Source organism: Procambarus clarkii, chromosome 76, assembly GCF_040958095.1.
Source record: "Procambarus clarkii isolate CNS0578487 chromosome 76, FALCON_Pclarkii_2.0, whole genome shotgun sequence".
Lineage (NCBI taxonomy): Eukaryota > Metazoa > Arthropoda > Malacostraca > Decapoda > Cambaridae > Procambarus > Procambarus clarkii.
The window spans coordinates 23,103,832-23,128,281 of NC_091225.1; the positions used below are offsets into that span (position 1 = coordinate 23,103,832).

A 24,450-nucleotide genomic window follows, 5' to 3' on the forward strand; every position below is an offset into this window, starting at 1 on the left:
AAAAAAAAAAAAAAAAAAAAAAAAAAAACATACTTGGGTTGACAACAGAGGGGTAAGGTAGGTTACAGGGAATTTATTAGGTATAGCTTCGTTTTTAACTTAAACTGGTTGAGAGAGGTACTGTCTTTAACATGGTTGGGAAGGTCATTCCACATTCTGGGCCCCTTGATTTGTAGAGCATTTCTAGTTTGATTAAGTCGTACTCTAGGAATATCAAAAGTAGGTAAATACTTGCAAAATTTATAAAAATGATAACAGTTACATAGCATGAAAAAAATAAAAGATGAGAGAAAAATTGTAGGTATATTAAAGCACATAGGCAGCTCAGAATGATTGCAATGACAGCTTGAATGGTAGTTTAACAAAACTTAGCAGGCACAATACAGCATATGGCTAGCACATAAAAGAAGACAGCAATGAACACAATGATAAATTTGTTTGGATTAAGTACATAAAGATTGGGAGATTTGGTAACACTAGATACAGAGCAAATTTAAAGCTCAGTGTAGGAAACTACGAAGATGAAATTAGGTACTTTTTGTTTTTGTTTTTAAATGAGGCAAAAGTTTGACAGCTTTTCAATTCACTAGGGAGTGAGTTCCATAGACTAGGTCCCTTAATTTGCATAGAATGTTTATACAGATTAAGTTTGACCCTGGGGATATCAAAGAGATATTTATTTCTGGTGTGGTGATAATGGGTCCTATTACATCTGTCAAGGAAGAGTTTCAGAGCATGGTTTGCCTTTAAGAACAGGGTTTTTTAAATGTAGTTGACACAAGAGAATGTGTGGAGGGAGTTAATATTTAGCAAGTTAAGGGATTTAAACAAGGGAGCTGAGTGTTGTCTGAAAGCAGAGTTGTTATTATTCTGATAGCAGATTTTTGCTGGGTGATGATGGGCTTAAGGTGGTTTGCAGTGGTAGACCCCCATGCACAGATACCATAATTTACCTCTATCCTACTTCTAATATACTGAGCTACAATATCTGGCATACTATCTATAAACTGTTCTATTAACATAGTATTCTTAAGTGCCTCGTATGTTTCAGCTTTAGCCGAGCGAATCCATTTATCAAACAATCTAATTTGATCATTAGCAAATTCAGTGAGCGGTTGGTTGTGAGTAGGCCTAAGGTTGCGATAAGCTTCACGCATAATTTCATATGCCCGCAAAATACGTTCCCTGACTTTATCATATTCAAAACACTCGTCGTCAGGCATGTTTATAAAAATGTCTTGTGCTTTACCCCTAAGTCTTCCCTGTAAGATTTTCACCCCACTCTTCCTTTGGCCAGTTCATGGACATGGCCAATCTCTGAAAATGGTTGAAAAACCTTTCAGGGTCCGACTCTGAAAATTCAGGCAAATTATGCTTTTTCTCATAATGCCTGGGGTTTGAATCCCCGGCAGGTGGAGGTCCAGTGGCATTCGCTCTAATTCTAGCCTCCTCGGTTTTGAGTCTTTGCTCCTCTAATTTTATTTTTGCTAACTCTAGAGCTAACTCTCTATCCCTATGAGTTGCACTTTCTGCTTGGGTAGGCTGGCATAAAGGTGTATCACTTTCCAATAGTTCTTGATCAATACAATGCTGTAATATTTCATTCACCAAAGTCCACTATTTATCCGCGTCATTTAACTCTAGGCCAAATTCCTTGCCTAACAATACTAAATTAGACTTGGTAAGTTTCTTTATCTCTACTGCTGAAGGCTCCCTTGCCAGTCTCTGCATTTCAGATGACATCACTAATAATTTTAGCTCCCAGCCAAAGAAAAAATTAAAAAATAAAAATTGGAAAAAAAAAATTTGCACGGCCAATAACACAAGGCTACACTAACCTTAATCGTGAAGGGATCCAGCTGGGTGTCCAGTCAGTGCAAGAATGTCCTTTGCTAGATGAGCTGGACCCTAGGCTAGCACACAACCGTTCTGCGGAAAACAAAAAATTTTAGTTTTGGCACTCAAGAATCTAATTTTTTACAATTATATTTTGGGATATATACAAGAGTTGTTACATTCTTGTACAGCCACTAGTACGCGTAGCGTTTCGGGCAAGTCCTTAATCCTATGGTCCCTGGAATACGATCCCCTGCCGCGAAGAATCGTTTTTTCATCCAAGTACACATTTTACTGTTGCGTTAAACAGAGGCTACAGTTAAGAAATTGCGCCCAGTAAATCCTCCCCGGCCAGGATACGAACCCATGACAGCGCTCGCGGAACGCCAGGCGAGTGTCTTACCACTACACCACGGAGACTGCCGTATATAGTTCCTCCCGGACTGGCCAACCATTTGTTATAACAAATGGTAGGCTTGCTATAGGGAAACTGGTACTATTCAGGGGTAAGGTCAGTCAGAATAAAGATGTATCTATTTGGGGAGATCAGTAAGGCCCGGCCCCCATGGAAACTAGAAGTAGTGCTGACTACTTGGCTACACAACAAGGTCAGTCTAGGGAATGATCAAGATCTCCTACACAGGAAGAACGATACTCTTATAATTCATGTACCTATTTATTAACCCCTTAACAGCCCCCCATATACATTCACACCAATAACAATAATAATAATAACTTTACCACACTACCTTACGTTAAAAGCCTTGGTCCACATAAGCAGGATACAAGGTTTTACACTGAACACAAGCTAGGGTAAAGCTCTACTATTGAATAACTTGAAGTTAGAGTCAGCTTAGGGTAGGGGGACCACGTGGTTCCAATGGAACCCCCTTTAGAATAACTAGTAATATAAACTCTAAACACACCTACTACACACAAAGTATACTACTCTACACATAGAACACAAGTATGCCAGAGATTGAATAATGTACTCAGTATACTTATCTTGAACAAGATACAGAAATAAGGAAACGAAGAGGAAGGAGGAGGTAATTCCTTTCACCACAGCCAGCAACCAGAGAAGACCGCTTCAGCCCAGATCAGCCTCCCGCATTGTGTGGTGCCGGGAAGAGCCTAATTGATCGTGCAGCTAAGCACATTAAAAATCTTCCCCTATGCAACGTATTGTTACTTTACAAATGATTAGAGTATTAGTAAACATAGTTGGTCTCTATGTTATTATTTAATAATCAACCCCCAGCTCAGTCTTTAAATGCTCTTTGAGAAGCAAGAATAGTCTTACGTCTGGCAGGGAAGATACAAACAATAACACTTCGAGTTGCGTTTTGCTACTCTAACGTAGCTTATTTAGTTTAATTATGACCTCTGGTTTCCACTGAAGAACCCAGGGTCGTAACAGACTTGCAGGATTTCACCTCCCAGATGGTACCTTGTGTTCAGCCTACTGCTCCCTTCGCCTAATTTCTTTACCTTACACTTTACTGAGTTGAACTTTAGCAGCCATTTTCTAGACCATTCCTCCAGTTTGTCCAGGTCATCCTGTAGTAGTGAGTGTTTGCGATCACCTACAAGGTGACTTAGCGATGACTACAAGACGACTTCTTGATGTATGTCTACACGATGCCTTCATGTTGGCATCTTCCTGATCCTGGATGATTACAAGATGATCTTTAGATGGCGTCAGGACGAATCCCAGACGACTCCTAGCTGCTTTTCATGTTGACTGGTGGCAATATATTATATATTACATTATGTTATATATTTATTTAAGTTCTTTTCTATTCAGTTCGGGTTATAGTTGCTTCACTTCACCCCCCCCCCTCTGCTATTATTTGTAATTATTGAGTTTATTCTGGGTTTTCTGCTACTATATTATTGTTTTAAGCCAACTTTGCTTATGGTCTTTTGTTTCCTTGGCTTATTTGGCCGAGTTCCAAGTTCCGACTTCCATTGGTTCATCCCTTGCAAATGATATTCCATCTTCCAGTACAGACATTAATGACTATCTTTCAGGTAACTATCCACAGTCTCTGTACCTAAAGCCTATTAATTCCACTGACGTCAATGAGATAATCCTTTCCCTTAAAACCAAGCCTGGTGCCCTTGAGGAGATACCAACTTTAATTTACAAAAAAGCCTCCAGATCTTTAGCCCCTGCTATTGCTTTGCTCTTCAACAAGTCACTTGAACTCCAAACCTTCCCAGATATTCTAAAAAAAGCGAGAGTAACGCCTGTCCACAAATGTGGTAATCTCACAGATGTTAACAACTACAGACCTATATCTATCCTGCGAAACTTGTCAAAAAATTTTGAAAAACTAATCTATAAGCAGCTTTACTCATATCTAGCCAAACTCAATATACTTAGCCCTTGCCAATATGGCTTCAGACCCAAAAAAAGCACTAACGATGCACTTATTAGTATGCTTAACTCGATTCATACAGCTCTTGATAAAAATGAGTTCCCTGTTGGGTTGTTTGTGGACCTGCGTAAAGCTTTTGATACTGTCAACCACCAAAACCTTCTTATTAAATTACATCATTATGGAGTCAGAGGACACTCCCTACAATACCTCAAATCCTACCTTACTGACAGGCTCCAATATGTTTCTGTGAATAATGCAATTTCTCCCACCCTACCCATCAACATTGGTGTTCCCCAGGGCAGCATACTTGGCCCTCTCCTCTTTCTCATCTACATTAATGACCTTCCAAATGCCTCCCAACACCTCAAACCAATTCTATTTGCTGACGACACAACCTTCATTTACTCCAGTCCTGATCCCCTTGCTCTAAATGCCACAGTAAATACTGAGCTAAATAAAGTCCATCTGTGGCTAACTGCCAACAAACTCACCCTTAACATTGACAAAACCTTCTATATTCTGTTTGGCAATAAATCCTCTAATCAAATAAATCTCAAAATAAACAATACCCAAATTTGTAACAAATTAGATGGCAAATTCCTTGGCATTCTCATTGACCACAAGCTGAATTTCCAGGGACACATTCTAAAATATCAAAAAAAGTTTCAAAAACTGTGGGCATTCTTTCTAAGATCAGATATTATGTACCACGCCCTGCCCTGGTGACTCTCTATTACTCCCTTATCTATCCATATCTCAACTATGGTATTTGTGCTTGGGGCTCTACTACCCAAAATCACTTACGTCCTCTAATTACTCAACACAAAGCTGCTATTAGGACAATATCCAATTCTGGCCCCCGACATCACTCGGTACCCCTACTTAAATCTCTGAATATGTTAGACATTAAGTCACTGCACATTCTCTCATGTGTATTATACATATATAAAACGCTAAACTATAATGCCAATCCTGATCTCAAAAGCTTCATAGAAGGTTGTATCAGAACCCATGAGCATCACACCAGAAATAAATACAGTTTTGATATTCCTAGAGTACGACTTAATCAAACTAGAAATGCTCTACAAATCAAGGGACCCAGAATGTGGAATGACCTTCCCAACCATGTTAAAGACTGTACCTCTCTCAACCAGTTTAAGTTAAAAGCGAAGCTATACCTAATAAATTCCCTGTAACCTACCTTACCCTTCTATTGTCAACCAATGTCTGTTTTTTTCTTTAAAGAGCGCTGTTTGTCGACATAATTGTATTTGTGCTGCTTTTTCATCTATGTTTTCATTTCTTGTTTTCATTCTACTCATTATGCTCAATTAGTATTAAGCTTGTCATTTAAGTTTATCATGCCCGAAACGCTTTGCGTAATAGTGGCTTTAGGCATTGTATGTACTAGCTCTACCTATAAGTCAACCAATCCTTGTAAAAATTTATTGTATGTATGTACCTTACCTAAATAAAATTGTATTGTATTGTAATAAAATTGTATTGTATTGTATTGTAGTTAATCTCTACTTGGTACTATTTGCTATTGATGTTAGTTATAGTCACTTTTTTGGTGTTATTGATCTTATGTCAATTCCCTTTTGGCTTCCGGCCCTCGCCTAACGCCATGAATGTTGTTAATATTGTATCATATTATTACTAATTAAAGTTCTTTTATTATTCGGTCCGGGTTTTAGTTGCCTTACTTCTACCCTCCCTCTGCTTTATTTGTTATTATCGTTTTCTACTGGATTACTGCTACTATTATTGTTTATGCTCATTTAGCATAACGGTCTTTGGTCCCTCGGCCTTTTTGGGCTAATTTATTCTTCACGTTACTATTTGCTATTGATGTTTCTTATTACGTATATTATTCTATTTAATTTAAGCTCATTTATCATTCGGTTTGGGTCCTTGCCTACATCTGCATATTCCTCCCCTTGTGCTCTGCCTGCTTGGCGCCCTATTCCGGCTTCTTACGTTCCTTTTTCTGCAGCCACGACAAGCCGGAGCCCCCCTTTCCCTGCTGCGGCGAGGAAGAGAACGCGAGCTGGATATTCCTCTTATCACGGTTACACCGCGCTCCGTGCCTGTCTTTGGAGGGCCCGTCCTGCAACGGGTTCTCAGTCCAAGCTCCAAGTACTTGGAGGAACGGGGTGAGAATAGCTTGAGCTACCTCATCTCTTTGTGTGTATTTTACCTCAATAAACTTATTTCAATTTCAATTTCAGTACTTGGAGGGAGCATCGTGAGATTTCTCCCATACTCTAGTGTTTCTAGACAACGCAGCGGCGCCGGGATGCAGCCGCCCAGGGCCTACGTTAATTGTTACTATATATCTATTCCTTATTTACTGTGCTATAATGGTATTAATGTTAATCCGTATCATTATTGTTATTTCAGTATTATTTTATTATGAGCATAAATTATTATTACGGATTGGCATCGCTATTTACTATTTTCATCTACTCTGTGGCACTTTGCCGTTATATCTGTTATTTTACAATATTTGTATTATTAATATTATTTTTATGTATTTATATAGCATGTAATATTATATAGTATTTATATAATATTGTTTATATAGTATCTATATGCTTATTGATATTGATCGTGATCAAAATCTTCTGTCTCATACCCACACAAATCAGCACATTGATCATCATTATTGCAGGTATTACACAGCAAATCTTGCAAAAAACAAACTCCTAAATAGCACCTGCTTATCAGTTTACAACCAAAATGTTAGATCACTTGGTAAACATTTTGATAATATAAATGCACTACTCACAGCACTAGGTACTAATTTATCATTCATCTATTTAACAGAAACTTGGCTAAGTAAAGACTATACCCAACTCTAAAATTTAGCTGGTTACAAAGCCATTCATAACTGCAGGCCTAATAAAAAAGGAGGTGGCACAGCAATATATTACAAAGATACCTTCATCTGCAATAGTGTAATTAGTGATAGAGACGACTATTGTGAATATATCTTTGCCAAGTTCTCCAGTAAATCCCTTAAATCCTCTCTGACTATCGGTGCCATCTATAGATTTCCTAATACCAACACAGCTTCATTCTCAGATAACGAAAAGAATCTTATCATAAATAACAATCTCAACAAAAATCACATCATTCTGGGAGGGGATTTCAATATTGACCTGGGTCTTCAAAACAACCCTCAAGTTGACTATTTCCGTAATAGCATGCACTCCTGTATGCTAATCCCCACAATCACGGTATCTGTGCGGTATCTATCCCCATGGTATCTGTGCATGGGGTTCAACCACTGCAAACCACCTCAAGTCCATCATCACCCAGCAAAAATCTGCTATCAGAATAATATTAAATTCTGCTTTCAGACAACACACAGCCCCCTTGTTTAACTCCCTAAACATGCTAAACATAATCTCACTCCACAAATTCTCTTGTGTCAAATACATTTACAAAACCCTGTTCTTAAATGCAAATCTTGCTATGAAACTCTTCTTGGACAGATGTAATAGGACCCATTATCACCACACCAGAAATAAATATCTCTTTGATATCCCCAGAGTTAAACTTAATTTGTGTAAACACTCTATGTAAATAAAGGGACCCAGTTTATGGAACTCACTCCCTACTGAATTGAAAAGCTGTCCAACTTTTACATCATTCAAAATCAATACTAAAAAGTACCTAATTTCATCTTCATAGTTTTTCACTTTTTGCCTTAAAATTGCACTGTATCAATTGCTACCTAATCTCCCAACCTTTATGTTCCCAATTTGAACATCCTTACCATTGTGCTCATTGCTGTTTTCTTATATGTGCTGCCAATCTGTTGTATGGTGTTTATAAATCTTGTTTATCTGTATCTTTTGCTACCCAGTCTCCCAATCTTTATGTACCCAATCTGAACATCTTTACCATTGTGATCATTGCTGTCTTATATGTGCTGTCAATCTGCTGTATGGTGTCTATTAACCTTGTTTAAATTACTAATCAAGCTGTCAATGTAATCAATCAGAGCTTTAATATAACAATATGCTTTAATATACCTACTTATCTCTCTCATCTCATTTTTCTCTTGTAATGTATCTTTATCATTTATCAATTCTGATTGAAATTACCTACTTAAAATTATCTGCTAGATTAAGGACCTGCCCGAAACGCTGTGCGTACTAGTGGCTTTACAAGAATGTAAATACTGTACTATCCAATGTATTCTCACAAACCCAATGTACCTTCTTGTATATATATAAATAAATAAATAAATAAATAAATAAATAAATAAATAAATAAATAAATAAATAAATAAATAAATAAATAAATAAATAAATAAATAAATCACCAAGCCCATCCGAGTCACTCAAACATCTACCACTACTCTGGATAACTTTTGGACTAATATAACAGCTCCCCTTACATCTGGGGTAATCTATGACAGAACAACTGACCACTATCCTACCTTCTTCATAGCAAACATGGACACAGCACCACCAGAAAGCAAGAAACTCTCATTCAGGCTACACAGTGAATCAACTTTAGGCAACCTTTCTAATGCACTTCACAATATTAACTGGGAATCTGAATTTAATAATTCACAGAATATAAACTCATTAACTAACCTCTTTCTCTCCAAAACTCTAAGCCTCTACAACACTCACTGTCCCCTCCTTACCAAACAAGTAACTGATAAAAGAAAAAATAACCCGTGGCTCACAAGTGGCATAATCAAATCAATCAACAAAAAACATGAATATGAAAAGAAATTTAGGATTGGCCTAGTTACAAAGGAAGTAGTTAAGAGGTAGTAAGCACTCATCAGTGCTTACTAGTATCATAAGAAAAGCTAAACTTTCATATTATGAGACTAGATTCAAAGAAGCAAAAGGCAACATGAAAAGCACATGGAAAACCATCTCTAATATCCTAGGAACTAAACAACACTCCGACAACCAGATAACACTCTCTAACGATGGCCTTACACCGTCATCTGATTTAGAAATGGCGAATGAATTTAATAGCTTCTTTTCATCGGTTGGTGCTAACCTTGCCAGTAAAATCCCACAGACTCAGACACATATCAACACATATCTCTCAGGCAGCTATCCAAACTCTCTTCTCCTCTCACCAGTCAGCCCGACAGATGTTGTGTCCATCATACACTCACTAAAAACCAAAGCTGGGAACATCAGTGAAATACCATCCATTGTATACAAGAGCGCCTCCCACGCCCTTCCGCCACCTATAGCTCAGCTGTTCAGCAAATCCCATGAGTGTCATACCTTCCCTGATATCCTTAAAAAAGCAAGAGTAACGCCAGTTCATAAAGGAGGTAATCTGGCAGACATAAACAATTATAGACCAATATCACACCTACCCATACTATCAAAAATATTTTAAAAAATTATCTACAAACAGCTTTACTCCTACCTCTTAAAATTTGACATTCTTAGCCCCTGTCAGTTTGGCTTCCGCTCCCAAAAGAGTACCAACGATGCAATTATTAGTCTCCTTGATATAATTTACTCAGCCCTTGACAAAAATGAGTTTCCGATTGGACTCTTCATTGACCTGAGAAAGGCCTTTGATACTGTTAATCACAATTACCTCTTACGTGAACTCCACCATTATGGAATTCGAGGCCATACACTGGACTATATCCAATCCTATCTTAGTGATAGACTCCAATGTGTAGCCATCAATAATATAACCTCCCCCACTCTACCAATAACCGTTGGAGTGCCACAGGGCAGCATTTTGGGAGCTCTCTTATTTCCTTTTTACGTCAATGATCTGCCTAACGTCTCTAACATTCTGAAACCTATTTTGTTTGCTGATGATACTACCCTCAACTACTCTAACCCCAACCCACATACACTAAATAATGTTGTTAATAATGAACTAAAAAAAGTCCACTTATGGATGTCAACCAACAAACTAACACTTAACATAGAAAAGACCTACTACATCTTATTTGGAAGCAAATCTACAAATGCAATTCAGCTTCAGATAGACAATGTAAACATTAGCAATAAAAATGATGGAAAGTTTCTTGGCCTATTCCTAGACAAGAGACTCAACTTCAGTACCCGCATACAACACATAACTAAGAAAGTCTCTAAAACAGTTGGTATACTCTCCAAAATCAGATATTATGTACCAAACTCTGCTCTCATGTCTCTATATTATGCACTAATCTATCCCTATCTTAATTATGGTATCTGTGCATGGGGTTCAACCACTGCAAACCACCTCAAGTCCATCATTACCCAGCAAAAATCTGCTATCAGAATAATAACAAATTCTGCTTTCAGACAACACTCAGCCCCCTTGTTTAACTCCCTAAACATGCTAAACATAATCTCACTCCACAAATTCTCTTGTGTCAAATACATTTACAATACCCTGTTCTTAAATGCAAATCCTGCTATGAAACTCTCCCTGGACAGATGTTATAGGACCCATTATCACCACACCAGAAATAAATATCTCTTTGATATCCCCAGAGTCAAACTTAATTTGTGTAAACACTCTATGCAAATAAAGGGACCCAGTTTATGGAACTCACTCCCTATTGAATTGAAAAGCTGTCCAACTTTTGCATCATTCAAAAACAATACTAAAAAGTACCTAATTTCATCTTCATAGTTTTTTACCTTTTGCTTTAAAACTGCACTGTATCTATTGCTACCCAATCTGAACATCTTTATCATTGCGATCATTGTTGTCTTCTTATATGTACTGTCAATCTACTGTATGGTGTCTATTAATCTTGTTTAAATTACCAATCAAGCTGTCAATGTAATCAATCAGAGCTTTAATATACCAATGTGCTTTAATATACTTACTAATCTCTCTCATCTCATTTTTTTTCTTGCAATGTATTTGTTATTATTTTATTAATTCGGATAGAATTTACCTACTTAAAATTATCTGTTAGATTAAGGACCTGTCCGAAACGCTGCGCGTACTAGTGGCTTTACAAGAGTGCAATTACTGTACTATGCTATGTATTCTCACAAACCCAATGTACCTTCTTGTATATAAATAAATAAATAAATAAATAAATAAATAAATAAATAAATAAATAAATTTTTATTACAGTTATGGATCACTAGTTCCCTGGCGTCGATTTAACTTTGCACCTGTTTCTACAAGATGTAGCCGAAGTTCTCGGTGTACTGCTGCTCTCAGATTGCTAATTGACAATCCAAGGTTACCTCAACGGCTACTTAAGGCAGATTCCTTGGCTTCTATTCAGCTCTATCATGCATTTGGAGGCCAACATGAGGTGGAGACCAAGGGTAATGTTCCCCGCTCCCATCCTTAGTAATTTTTTGTGTTTGTGTTGCGCTTCGGACAAGCATATTACAGATATGCCTTAAAAGAATTGTTTTCTTAAATTCGATTTATTGTTTATTTATATATCGATTTGATATTATATATATCCGTTCTATGGTATCTGTATTGATTATATATTGTTATGATTTATTGTGTATTGTATTATAACTGATTATATTTGTTTTGAGCTCCTTGTTGATTTACTTCTGGCTTATCTTATCATGCCTTTGTTCCTAGCAAAGGTATTTCGCTTCCCATTCTTTCGCTGAAGTTTTATTAGAATTGATAGTTACCTTACATTGCTACAGTATAGTTATTATGCAAACTCTTATTCTCCTTTCTCCCCCAGTGTTTTCTCCGTGCCAGTGTTTTCTATTTGGGGTTTCATCCAGGATTGTTTATTTTTTTTTTTTTGAGATATATACAAGAGTTGTTACATTCTTGTACAGCCACTAGTACGCGTAGCGTTTCGGGCAGGTCCCTGGAATACGATCCCCTGCCGCGAAGAATCGTTTTTTCATCCAAGTACACATTTTACTGTTGCGTTAAACAGAGGCTACAGTTAAGGAATTGCGCCCAGTAAATCCTCCCCGGCCAGGATACGAACCCATGACATAGCGCTCGCGGAACGCCAGGCGAGTGTCTTACCACTACACCACGGAGACTGTTGGTTGGATATGGTATTTTTTGCTGTTTTTCTGCCATGTTCCCCCCCTTTTTATTTTTATATTTTCTCAACACGTTTTATACTTTAATCTCAATTAGTATTAAGTTTTAGTTTTTAGTATTTTTCCTGCTCGAAACGCTTTGCATAATAGTGGCTTTAGGCATTGTATGTACTAGCTCTATCTATAAATTCATCAATATTTGTATCACTCCTTGTATGTATGTACTTTACCTGAATAAACATTTGAATTTGAATTTGAACATAGTCAGGAAACGACATCGTCTTCGGATCCTACAAGCACAGCGCGGGACGCACGCCTACCCTAGCCTGGAGAGCGCTCGTCCCCTCCAGCAAGTACTGCCCGGTCCTTGCCCTTTCCAAATACTTCAACCTCCGGCGCGGCCCCAGGGCCCATATTCCAGTATGAGTCTGGCGCCCCAGTGACCAGGCAAGAATTCTCCAGGATGCTCCGCGCCGCCCTTGCAGCATTAGGCCTGCCCCCCTGTTACGGCCCTAATGGGGCGTAACCGGGTTCTTTTCTGATGTTATTAGAATTTGGGAATCCGGCCCCAAGTTAGTAGTGGTTTTCAAGGGGTGTGTTCCGTAACGCAAGTAAATTAAAGGGGAAGGGATACAAACGCACTAATTTAAATATATAATTACCACCACCAATAAATAAATATATATACTGTCACACGGGGGGGTATAAATATTCAATGTGCAGAATCGTCTTCCTCTGAAGACGCGGAATGTTCCACGGTGCTCAAGATGAGTAGCCCTGGTTCTCTTCTCATGGCCTCACGATGAATCCTTAGATTCTCTAGGCGAATCTAACCTGGCCACAGGCCAGCCAAATCACAGTCCCACTGGGTGCACCGTCGTGGAGGCCTTCAACCACAAATCCAGCCTGTAGCTGGCAGGTTCCAATCAGCTCCGCTGCGTAGGCCACTCCACGACCGATACTAGGGTTGCGAGCCCTAGGCAGGAGCCTCGTGTGATTCCATAGATCACTCTCCTCACCACAGTGGCTAGTCTCTTTCACCAGTCAACCCCCGGGTACGACGATTCCTCAACTCTGCCACGTCACAGGCAGGCTAACACTCTCAGCAGCGTTCGTCCGGGAGCAACTCACAGCTTCTGCAGCAAACACGTGGAGAGACTTTGGCTGCCTTGGGTAGACTGCCCATCGTCCAATCCAACAGTCCCAGGTCGACTCTGTAATCAGACACGTCATCAGTACTAGGGACACCCTAGGGCGCCTCACTTATAGGCTTAGACACAAACGCCCACCTATCCACTCCATAGTTGGCGTTGCTGTCTAAGCATCACCTCACCAGAGGCCAGCAGCGGCTATGTTACGAGCTGATTAAGACGGGAAACCAGCCCCTGTGGCCGGTATACCCCACCCTTGCTAGATGGCATCGTCCATTTGGAGGGAGTTTCGGGAGCTGACTCACAGATGGCGTGGACGTCACTGCTCCGTGCTACGACGCTGGGCTCGGGTCCGTAACACCCCCACTGATTACGCCCCTCACTCCTTTAGAATTGGCAGGGGCCACACAGTTGTCATTGGATGGGCTTGCGCCGGTGGCGATCATTGCGGTTGGCAGGTGGAAGAGTGACGCTTTTCCTTCCTACGTCAGGCAGGAAGTCATCATAGTCACATCAGGAGGAAAACAACAGTGAAGGAACAGGTGATGAAACTTTGAACGGGTGAGGACAGATACACAGAGAATGACAAAGAGGTGTGTGAAGAACTTAAGAAGAGGTTATAGAACATCTTCACATTAGAACAAGGAGAGGTCACTGCGCTAGGAGAGGTGGCAGTAAACCAGGCGGCCTTGGAAGGGTTCGAAATTACAAGAGATTTTATTTATTTTTTATTTATTTATTTATATACTAGAAGGTACATTGGGTTTGTGAGAATACATAGCATAGTATTTACAATCTTGTAAAGCCACTAGTATGCGCAGCGTTTCGGGCAGGTCCTTAATCTAACAGATAATTTTAAGTAGGTAAGTTCTAGCAGAATTAATAAAATGATAACAAATACATTGCAAGAAAAAAAATGAGATGAGAGAGATTAGTAAGTATATTAAAGCACATTGGTATATTAAAGCACATTGGTATATTAAAGCACATTGGTATATTAAAGCTCTGATTGATTACATTGACAGCTTGATTGGTAATTTAAACAAGATTAATAGACACCATACAGCAGATTGACAGCACATATAAGAAGACAGCAATGATCACAATGGTAAAGATGTTCAGATTGGGTACATAAAGATTGGGAGATTGAGTAGCAATAGATACAGGGCAATTTTAAAGCAAAAGGTAAAAAACTATGAAGATGAAATTAGGTACTTTTTAGTAATGTTTTTGAATGACGCAAAAGTTGGACAGCATTTCAATTCAATAGGGAGTGATCGAGTTCCATAGACTGGTGAGGTCAAGAGGCATCTGTTATTTCGCCACCAGGGGGCTCTCCGCAGTGGGGGTGGTGGCTTCCGCTGCCGGGGATGGTATGGATACTGGTCCTGGGCGTGGCCTGGTGGTTACCTTATGGATGGATGCGCGCCGCCCGGTGCCCGTGGCCGCGGGTGCACCTGTGGTGGTGCCCTCTGTCAAGCTCGCTCCTGTGAGGGTGCGCGTTGGGGACCTGGAGGACGTGTTGCTGGCGTCTGTGATGCCGCCGGGTCACTGGACAATGATTGCCGAGTTGCTGCTGTCTGATGAACCGTACTGCTTTCATGCTGGGTGGGTTCCCGGCGTGTGGGGACGTGTGGCCACTACTCGCCTCGTCAGTAATACCATCTGGGTCCCCTGTTTGCGGGTGTTTGTTGCCAGGGTTCTGGAGGCTATGGCTTCCCCAGTGGATGAGCTAGACCCAAGGCGGTGGTTGCTCCGGGAAGCGTTCCATGTGAGGTTCCCGCGGGCCCGGTTCCCGAGCAAGTATGTCCACTGATTACCTGTTTCTTTGTTTTATGTAGTGCTGTGTGCCCCTCTGGCTGTATGTTTGCCCAATTGTGTTATGTGTTCGTGGCTCTCCCTTTGTTTGTTGCGAGGCCAGTGGTTAGATGTGTGTGTGTTCTTGTTTATGTGTTTGTTTTATGATGTTATTGTGCCCTGTGTGGCTTTCGTTTTTTATTTACGGCTTGTTGTATATTTTGATTTTCTTGTTATATTTCATGTTGTTGTATTTATGCCTTACTTGTACGTCATGATGATTATGTTTGTTTTGTTTCATGTGTTATTATCTTTTGTGCATTGATTGCTTGTTTACATTGTTTTCTCTTTGTGTTATGTTCTTGTTTTGATGTATGCTGTTTTTCTCTAGTTATGCTTATTGTTGTACTGTGCTGTGGGTCCTTCTGGCCGGTGGTTTTTTGTTTTGCTTTGTTATTATGTTTCCTCTGTTGTTTTATTGTATTTATTGTATTTAACTTGCATGCTTGCATGTAAAAAAAAAATGTAAACACCAGCAGATCGAGAGACCTCAGGAACGTCCGACCTGGCTGGTGGTTCAGAGTGGACTCCGCTCTGAATAAGTCTACTGGCAAAACAACCATTGGGGTCCACTACCGCTCACAGAAAGGGCATAGGGTCCATTACCGCTCAAAGTATGGGTATAGGGTCCACTACCGCTCACAGGATGGGTATGGGGTCCACTAGTACTACCGCTCACTGAATGGGTATAGGGTTCCCTGCCGCTCACAGAATGGGTATATAAGGTCCACTACCGCACACAGGATGGGTATGGGGTGCAGACGAGGAGTCACAATAACGTGGCAGAAATATGTTTTTCTGAGGTTGGAAGAAAACGTGCTCAGATTGGGGACTTGTTTATTTTATAATGGTAAATAATAAATTAATAAATAATAAATAAATAAATAATACATTAATTATTGTTATGTAATAAATAATAATAATAAATAGTATAATGATAAGCAATTATTTTTAATGAATCAAATAGCTAATTAGGATGAATGATAAATAATTATTGACTAGTGCATAGCAATAAAGTATTAAGGAATAATTATAATGAATAATCCTTAATGATAAAGTAGAAATCAATTACAATTAATAACTACATCCATAGGTAGTAAATGAAAGTTGCATTAATTTAATTACACTAATTACAATTCATGGGAATATTTCTTAGCTATCTGCAGGCTTATCACTTTGGGGGTTCCGGCGGAGCACCCCCAAAGATACAGCAAATGCTTAGCATGCTAGAACAAGTGCCCCTTGAGCACGTCTGTGGGCCGTCCCTTTCAAAAATAAAACAGAGGATGCAGAGGATCCCGGGAGTTTTTTTTTTTTTAGTTTAGTTCATTTATTATGCACCCCATACCCATCTTGTGGGCGGTAGTGGAAAGGGTTACAGAGGCACATAATGGGCTCAGGGACTGAACCCCACAATTCATTTAGCTAAGCAAGTTACAATCTTGATGAGCTAGTTACAAAATTCAATATAAGTCATCACATCAACAATGGGTTCGAGATCGACCTCAAGTACAGGTTCTAAATTAAGTGGGCGTTTTGTAAGAGAGCAGATGCAGATGCTCTTCTTTTTCTTATATACATCAATGATCTGCCTAATGTCTCTAACATTCTGAAACCTATTTTGTTTGCTGATGATACTACCCTCATCTACTCCAACCCCAACCCACATACTCTAAATGGTGTTGTTAATAATGAACTAAAAAAAGTCCACTTATGGATGTCAACCAACAAACTAACACTTAACATAGAAAAGACCTACTACATCTTATTCGGAAGCAAATCTACAAATGCAATTCAGCTTCAGATTGACAATGTAAACATTAGCAATAAAATGATGGAAAGTTTCTTGGCATATTCCTAGACAAGAGACTCAACTTCAGTACCCACATACAACACATAACTAAGAAAGTTTCTAAAACAGTTGGTATACTCTCCAAAATCAGATATTATGTTCCTAACTCTGCTCTCATCTCTCTATATTATGCACTAATCTATCCCTATCTCAACTATGGTATCTGTGCATGGGGTTCAACCACTGCAAACCACCTCAAGTCCATCATCACCCAGCAAAAATCTGCTATCAGAATAATATCAAATTCTGCTTTCAGACAACACACAGCCCCCTTGTTTAACTTCCTCAACATGCTAAACATAATCTCACGCCACAAATTCTCTTGTGTCAACTACATTTACAAAACCCTGTTCTTAAATGCAAATCCTTGTCTGAAACTCTTCTTGGACAGATGTAATAGGACCCATTATCACCACACCAGAAATAAATATCTCTTTGATATCCCCAGAGTTAAACTTAATCTGTGTAAACACTATGCAAATAAAGGGACCCAGTTTATGGAACTCACTCCCTACTGAATTGAAAAGCTGTCCAACTTTTACATCATTCAAAATCAATACTAAAAAGTACCTAATTTCATCTTCATAGTTTTTCACTTTTTGCCTTAAAATTGCACTGTATCAATTGCTACCCAATCTCCCAACCTTTATGTTCCCAATTTGAACATCCTTACCATTGTGATCATTGCTGTTTTCTTATATGTGCTGCCAATCTGTTGTATGGTGTTTATAAATCTTGTTTATCTGTATCTTTTGCTACCCAGTCTCCCAATCTTTATGTACCCAATCTGAACATCTTTACCATTGTGATCATTGCTGTCTTATATGTGCTGTCAATCTGCTGTATGGTGTCTATTAACCTTGTTTAAATTACTAATCAAGATGTCAATGTAATCAATCAGAGCTTTAATATAACAATGTGCTTTAATATACCTACTTATCTCTCTCATCTCATTTTTCTCTTGTAATGTATCTTTATCATTTATCAATTCTGATTGAAATTACCTACTTAAAATTATCTGCTAGATTAAGGACCTGCCCGAAACGCTGTGCGTACTAGTGGCTTTACAAGAATGTAAATACTGTACTATCCAATGTATTCTCACAAACCCAATGTACCTTCTTGTATATATATAAATAAATAAATAAATAAATATAAATGCTGGCTTGTTGGGAAGAGGGCCATGCAGTCTGCGTCCGTGTTTATATAACCTTGGCTCGTTGCGCGCACAGCTTGGGGCTTTTAAAGTCAGCTTCCAGACATACTTTTTTATTTATTTATTTATTTATTTATGCATATACAAGAATGTACATAAGGAATGTGAGGATACAATTATGGTAATTACAGTCTTGTAAAGCCACTAGCACGCGCAGCGTTTCGGGCAGGTCCTTAATCTAAGAAAATTTTAAGGAGGTAAATACTTGCAAAATTTATAGACAAAAAAATGATAACAGATTACATGGAATGAAAAAAAAAAAGATGAGAGAAAATTATAGGTACAGTATATTAAAGCACATAGGTAGCTATGATTGATTGCAATGACAGCTTAAAATGGTAGTTGACAACAAATTGGTAGGCACAATACAGCAGAAACAATATAAGATTGATTGCAATGACAGCTTGAATGGTAGTTGATAAAAATTGGTAGTCACAATACGTTCTCTTCCCTCAGAAAACCCACCGTTTTTGGGAAAAACAGTGTTCTTAACCAAACCACACATAAGAAAGTGAAGGGACGACAACATTTCGGTTGGTCCTGGACCATTCTCAAGTCGATTGTGTGTCATTCTCAAATCAATGGGTATGGGGTCCACTACCGCTCACAGAGTGGATACGGGGTCTACTATATATATAAAGTCCACAAAATGGGTGTGGGGTCCACTACCCCCTCACAGGATGGGTATGGGGTCCATTACCGCTCACAAGATGGGTATGGGGTGAAGAACACGTACGTACACATATGAAACGTCCAAAGCTGGTGTCCGAAATAGTAAAAATATTAGTGTGAGATGTGGTCAATGTACCAAGTCTTAGATCCGGCATACCCACCCCATAGGTTCGAATCCTGATCACGGCTCCTTCGGAATTTCCCAACAGTTTGAGTAAATGAACAAATCCACAATTGTGCAGTTTGAGTAATTCGCGCGATGAAGTCAACTATAAGGATCATCAATGTTATAATCGGAATAATCTGCAATACTTTGATTTTTAAAGAATTAGTTTCGCAAAATTGTCTCCAATTTTTATTTTCTAAGTTATCAAATGTATAAGTTTGTTTAGAACTGTGGCTTGAGACGCCATTATCGATACGACGCCTTAACATTGTTTACCTACGTCACCCAAAGATCCAACATGGCTGGTGGTCGGATTCTGTCTTTGTTGATCGTAGCTTGCGTGACCGCTGAGACTAACCTAGCAGGAAGAAACAGTAGGACAGCTCCTCCATTGTCGGTGATTCTACTCTACCAACACTTAGGCTTCATCATCCTACCCTGTTGGAGTGTTGTGTTTCCAGACGACCCACGTCACAAGACAACTGTAGACATCAAGAGGAGATAATCTCCCAACTGTACGATTATAGAGAAGATGAAACCTCACGAGTGTCCAGAGTGTGGGAAACGATTCAGTCGTCTTGGACATATGAAGACTCACGTGTTGATGCATACGGGTGATAAACCTCATGAGTGTCAACAGTGTGGTAAAAGATTCACCCAACATGGACATATGAACAGGCACATGTTGGTACATACCCATAATAAACCTCATGAGTGTCCAGAGTGTGGAAAAAGATTCAATCAACTTGGATATTTGAAGGCCCACATGTTGGTACATACTCATGATAAATCTCACGAGTGTCCAGAGTGTGGGAAAAGATTCAGTCAACTTGGATCTGTGAAGACCCACATGTTGGTGCATACGAATTATAAACCTCATGAGTGTCCAGAGTGTAGGAAAAGATTCAGTCAACTTGGACATATGAAAACCCACATGTTGGTACATACACGTGATAAACCTCATGAGTGTCCAGAATGCGGGAACAGCTTCAGTCAACTTGTACATATGAAGAGGCACATGTTAGTGCATACAGATGATAAACCTCATGAGTGTCCAGAGTGTGGTAAGCGGTTCCGACATCTACAGTCAATGAAAACTCACATGTTTGTGCATTCAGGTTATAAACCTTTTGAATGTGCTGATTGTGGTAAAGGATTCAGAGATAGAAAAACTATAATAAGCCACATGTTTGTGCATACAGCTGATAAATCTCATAAGTGTCCAGAGTGTGGGAAGACCTTCGGTCAACTTGGAAATATGAAAAGTCACATGTTGGCGCATTCAGATGATAAGCCCTTTGAGTGTGCCGAGTGTGGGAAAAGATTTAAGTACCGTGCTAATATGATACGTCACATTTTAGTGCATTCAGGTAGTAAATTTCACTAGGCCTGTCCACTGAAAAAATCCTAAGTAAATTAAATAATGTTAAAAGTCACCTATGTATGATGAATACATCTTGAGTGTCATTCATTTAAGTATTGCTGTATTGCATCGTATATGACAGGACATTAACTTTTTGCTATTCCAATACTGTATCTGTGCTTTTATGAAACTGAGTTTTGCTGTGAAAATATTGTCATCACCATGTCAGCTGAATGAACTACAAACTTATTCCTAATTTCATAGTTTTACGAGAGAAATACTTGTGACTATGGAAGATAAAGCTCTGTAGAATAGACCAGGATATTTATACATTGTGGTTCATTTGTAACAGATTCTCTTCATAGATCAAGTGGGCATCTAGGAAGTTATTAGAAAATTTCAAAATTGAAGATGGTTAAACATATTTTTATATTTCTCAGAGGCAAACTAGAGTTATAATATTTTATTTTGCATTCTTTTTAAATAATTCCTATAATTTAGTTGTATTAAGAAATTAATTTATCCTTTGGACAACGGTTATGAAAACATGGTCATATTGCTTATGCACAAAAAATTAAAAATTCCAAAGAATGTTTGGAATTATGCTATAGAATTATTAATTTGCAAAATGTAAGAGAAACAAAATAATAAGTGAATATTTATCATTTCACTGGGTGCAGGCACTTTGCAAGGCTGCATCTGATGCATGTCAACACCTGGTGTTCGAATTTGCTGATGCTTCCTGTTTTATCCTCGGATGTTCAACTGATTCTTTTATCAACCCCACAACAAGCTGACTTTTGGTTACCTATTTACTGCTATGTAGACAGGCGCATGAGGTGAAAGGAAACATGCCCAACCATTTTTGTGACACCCGGGATTTGAACCTGGAATTCTCGATTGTAAGTTGAGAACGAACCCGATTATACTACCAGGACCCTCTATGGCAGGTGTCTGGGAATCACCAGAATGTGAGTTCAAGCTACTCCATTGCCTCAAAATGATTTTCAATAATAATTTATTTTAGAAAGAATGCAAGCATAAGATACATGAACAGTGGAGGATTCATAGGTTAGAGTGAGATACAGTTGGGTCCGTTCTCGACTCGCAATCAGGAATCCATGAGTCGAGAACAGGCAGAACAAACATTTTTGTGTACATTTACTGTAATGTTCTTACACAGTACAGTATTCACAATTTGCCAGTCCTCGAGAAAATTAATTATCCAAACTTGTATATATGTTAGGGTATAAAATTGTAGGCCATAAAGAATGGGTGTATTTTAAGACATGTAGAGTATAAATACATATGTTAGTTACCATACTTATTTTCCTATACTCACCTAGTTGTGCTTGTGGGGGTTGAGCTCTGGCTCTTTGGTCCCGCCTTTCAACTGTCAATCAACTGATGTACAGATTCCTGAGCCTACTGGGCTCTATCATATCTACATTTGAAACTGTGTATGGAATCAGCCTTCGCCACATCACTTCCTAGTGCATTCCATCTGTTAACTACTCTGACACTGAAAAAGTTCTTTCTGATGTCCCTGTGGCTCATTTGGGTACTCGGTGTCCCCTTGTCATGTACCTGTGTCCCCTTGTTCATGTACCCTCCCCTCCCATGATAAACAGTTTATCCTTTTCAACCCTGTCAATTCCTCTGAGAATTTTGTAGGTAGTGATCATGTCTTCCCCTTACTCTTCCGACTTTGGTTTGCTGGAAGACCCAAAGTCCATTCCATGCACGTGCCAAAGACTCTGTTTCTGAATGAAAAATGGTTTACACACAACTCGCAACTGATGACGTCCAAACACTTCCATAACAACTAATCGACTAGATAGTTTGAATCAGGGCCGATTCATATATTAGCCTAACTTCTGTTGTGGGAAAGTTACATGAATCGATAATTGCAAATACCATTTTTCTTCATCCTGAAAATCATAAATTAATTAATGATTCACAACATGGTTTTACAAATGGCCGTTCATGTTTAACAAATTTGATATCATTTGATTGCAGCATAGTTGAGGCAGTTGATAGTGTTAAGGTTTGTGATGTTGTGTACCTTGACTTTAGCAAAGCTTTTGATACAGTGCCACATGAAAGACTGATTAAAATGATTGAGGTTCATGGCATTGGGGATGCTATATTAAGTTGGATTAGGGCATGGCTATACTAAAGGAAACAGTGTCAGGTCGAGGGAGGGGGTAGACGTACCGTGCGCGCTCCGTTAAAATCGTGACATTAACAGGGATTCTTAGGACTACTGCCGTGGATTACTGATTACAGACATAACAAAGTGCATAGTGACCCGCTGGAAAATTGAAAATAGTCATTAACAATAGAACTTTGTGTTAAATAGAGAATAAACGGGAGATCGCGTGTGAGTCAGTGAACGAGGCTTTGTGTACATGCGTGTATGAGGAAAAAATAGTGAACGGTGATTCGTGGAACAGTGATGAGGAACGGGTATCACAACAACATATAAGTTGGAAGTGAATATTATAAATATAGAATACTAGAAATATAGAATAGTGGCAAGAGGCGGCATCAGTAGTTATAAATCGGGTAACTGGAAACTGGTGACATCAACCTGGGCCACAAGAGGTCACCTGTACCGACCGGGGACCAGCCTCGCTACCTACGCTAAGTACCTGCCATAAAGTTTGAACAAAATAACATACATAATATTACAAATATACGGTATACATATAATATTATAAATATTAAACATATAAATATATATACATATATATTGTTACAAATATACAATATACATATAATATTATAAATATATAGATATATACAACAAAACAAGGCAAAATGGGAGTAAATAAACAAATTTGTGGCCACTGTAACAACTCCTTAAAGACGAAGGTAACGGGAATTGAATGTTATATCTGTAAGACTAGATTCCATTCTGCTTGTACAGGAGTGAGTAACACTACGGCACTGAGAGCTGGTCACTTGCTCTGGGTGTGTAAAAAAGACCTGCCAGCTTGGAATATCCTAAAAAAACTTCTAGATAACATGACGCATGATCGGAAAACATCATTCATTGGAAGCCTACCAGCCATCCAGAAGGAGTGGGAAAGGAACAACAATTAATAATAATAATAATAATAATAATAATAATATTTTATTTAGGTAAGGTACATACATACAATAAATTTTTACAAAGATTGGTTGACTTATAGGTAGAGCTAGTACATACAATGCCTAAAGCCACTATTACGCAAAGCGTTTCGGGCATGATAAACTTAAATGACAAGCTTAATACTAATTGAGCATAATGAGTAGATGAAAACAAGAAATGAAAACATAGATGAAAAAGCAGCACAAATACAAATATGTCGACAAACAGCGCTCTTTAAAGAAAAACAGACATTGGTTGACAATAGAAGGGTAAGGTAGGTTACAGGGAATTTATTAGGTATAGCTTCGTTTTTAATTTAAACTAGTTGAGAGAGGTACAGTCTTTAACATGGTCGGGAAGGTCATTCCACATTTTGGGCCCCTTGATTTGTAGAGCATTTATAGTTTGATTAAGTCGTACTCTAGGAATATCAAAACTGTATTTATTTCTGGTGTGGTGCTCATGGGTTCTGTTGCAACCTTCTATGAAGCTTTTGAGATCAGGATTAGCATTATAGTTTAGCGTTTTATATATGTATAATACACATGAGAGAATGTGCAGAGACTTAATGTCTAGCATATAATTCTAATATACAAGGGGCGGAGGCTATAGTCAGGGATGAAACTGAGGCTGAAACTCAGGAAGTTGTAAACTCTGACTCGGTAGGCCAGGATGTAGATGACAGTAAACTAGAAAGTGTACCAGACAGCACTGACAGCTCGATAGGTACAGACACTACGACGGTTCCCGATAGAGCAATTCAGAACAGAAGGACAGACTTATGCAAATTTTATGCAAAGGGCATATGCAGACA

At 38.8% G+C, this 24,450-nt stretch overlaps 1 protein-coding gene across 1 annotated transcript; it reads left to right on the top strand.

The window, feature by feature from the left end:
• Positions 1 to 19,669: 19,669 nt before the first annotated feature.
• LOC138357227 (zinc finger protein 708-like) lies at positions 19,670 to 20,524 on the top strand. Its single transcript, XM_069313887.1, has one exon. The coding sequence runs from the start codon at positions 19,670 to 19,672 to the stop codon at positions 20,522 to 20,524; it is 855 nt and encodes a 284-aa protein (XP_069169988.1).
• Positions 20,525 to 24,450: the final 3,926 nt, after the last annotated feature.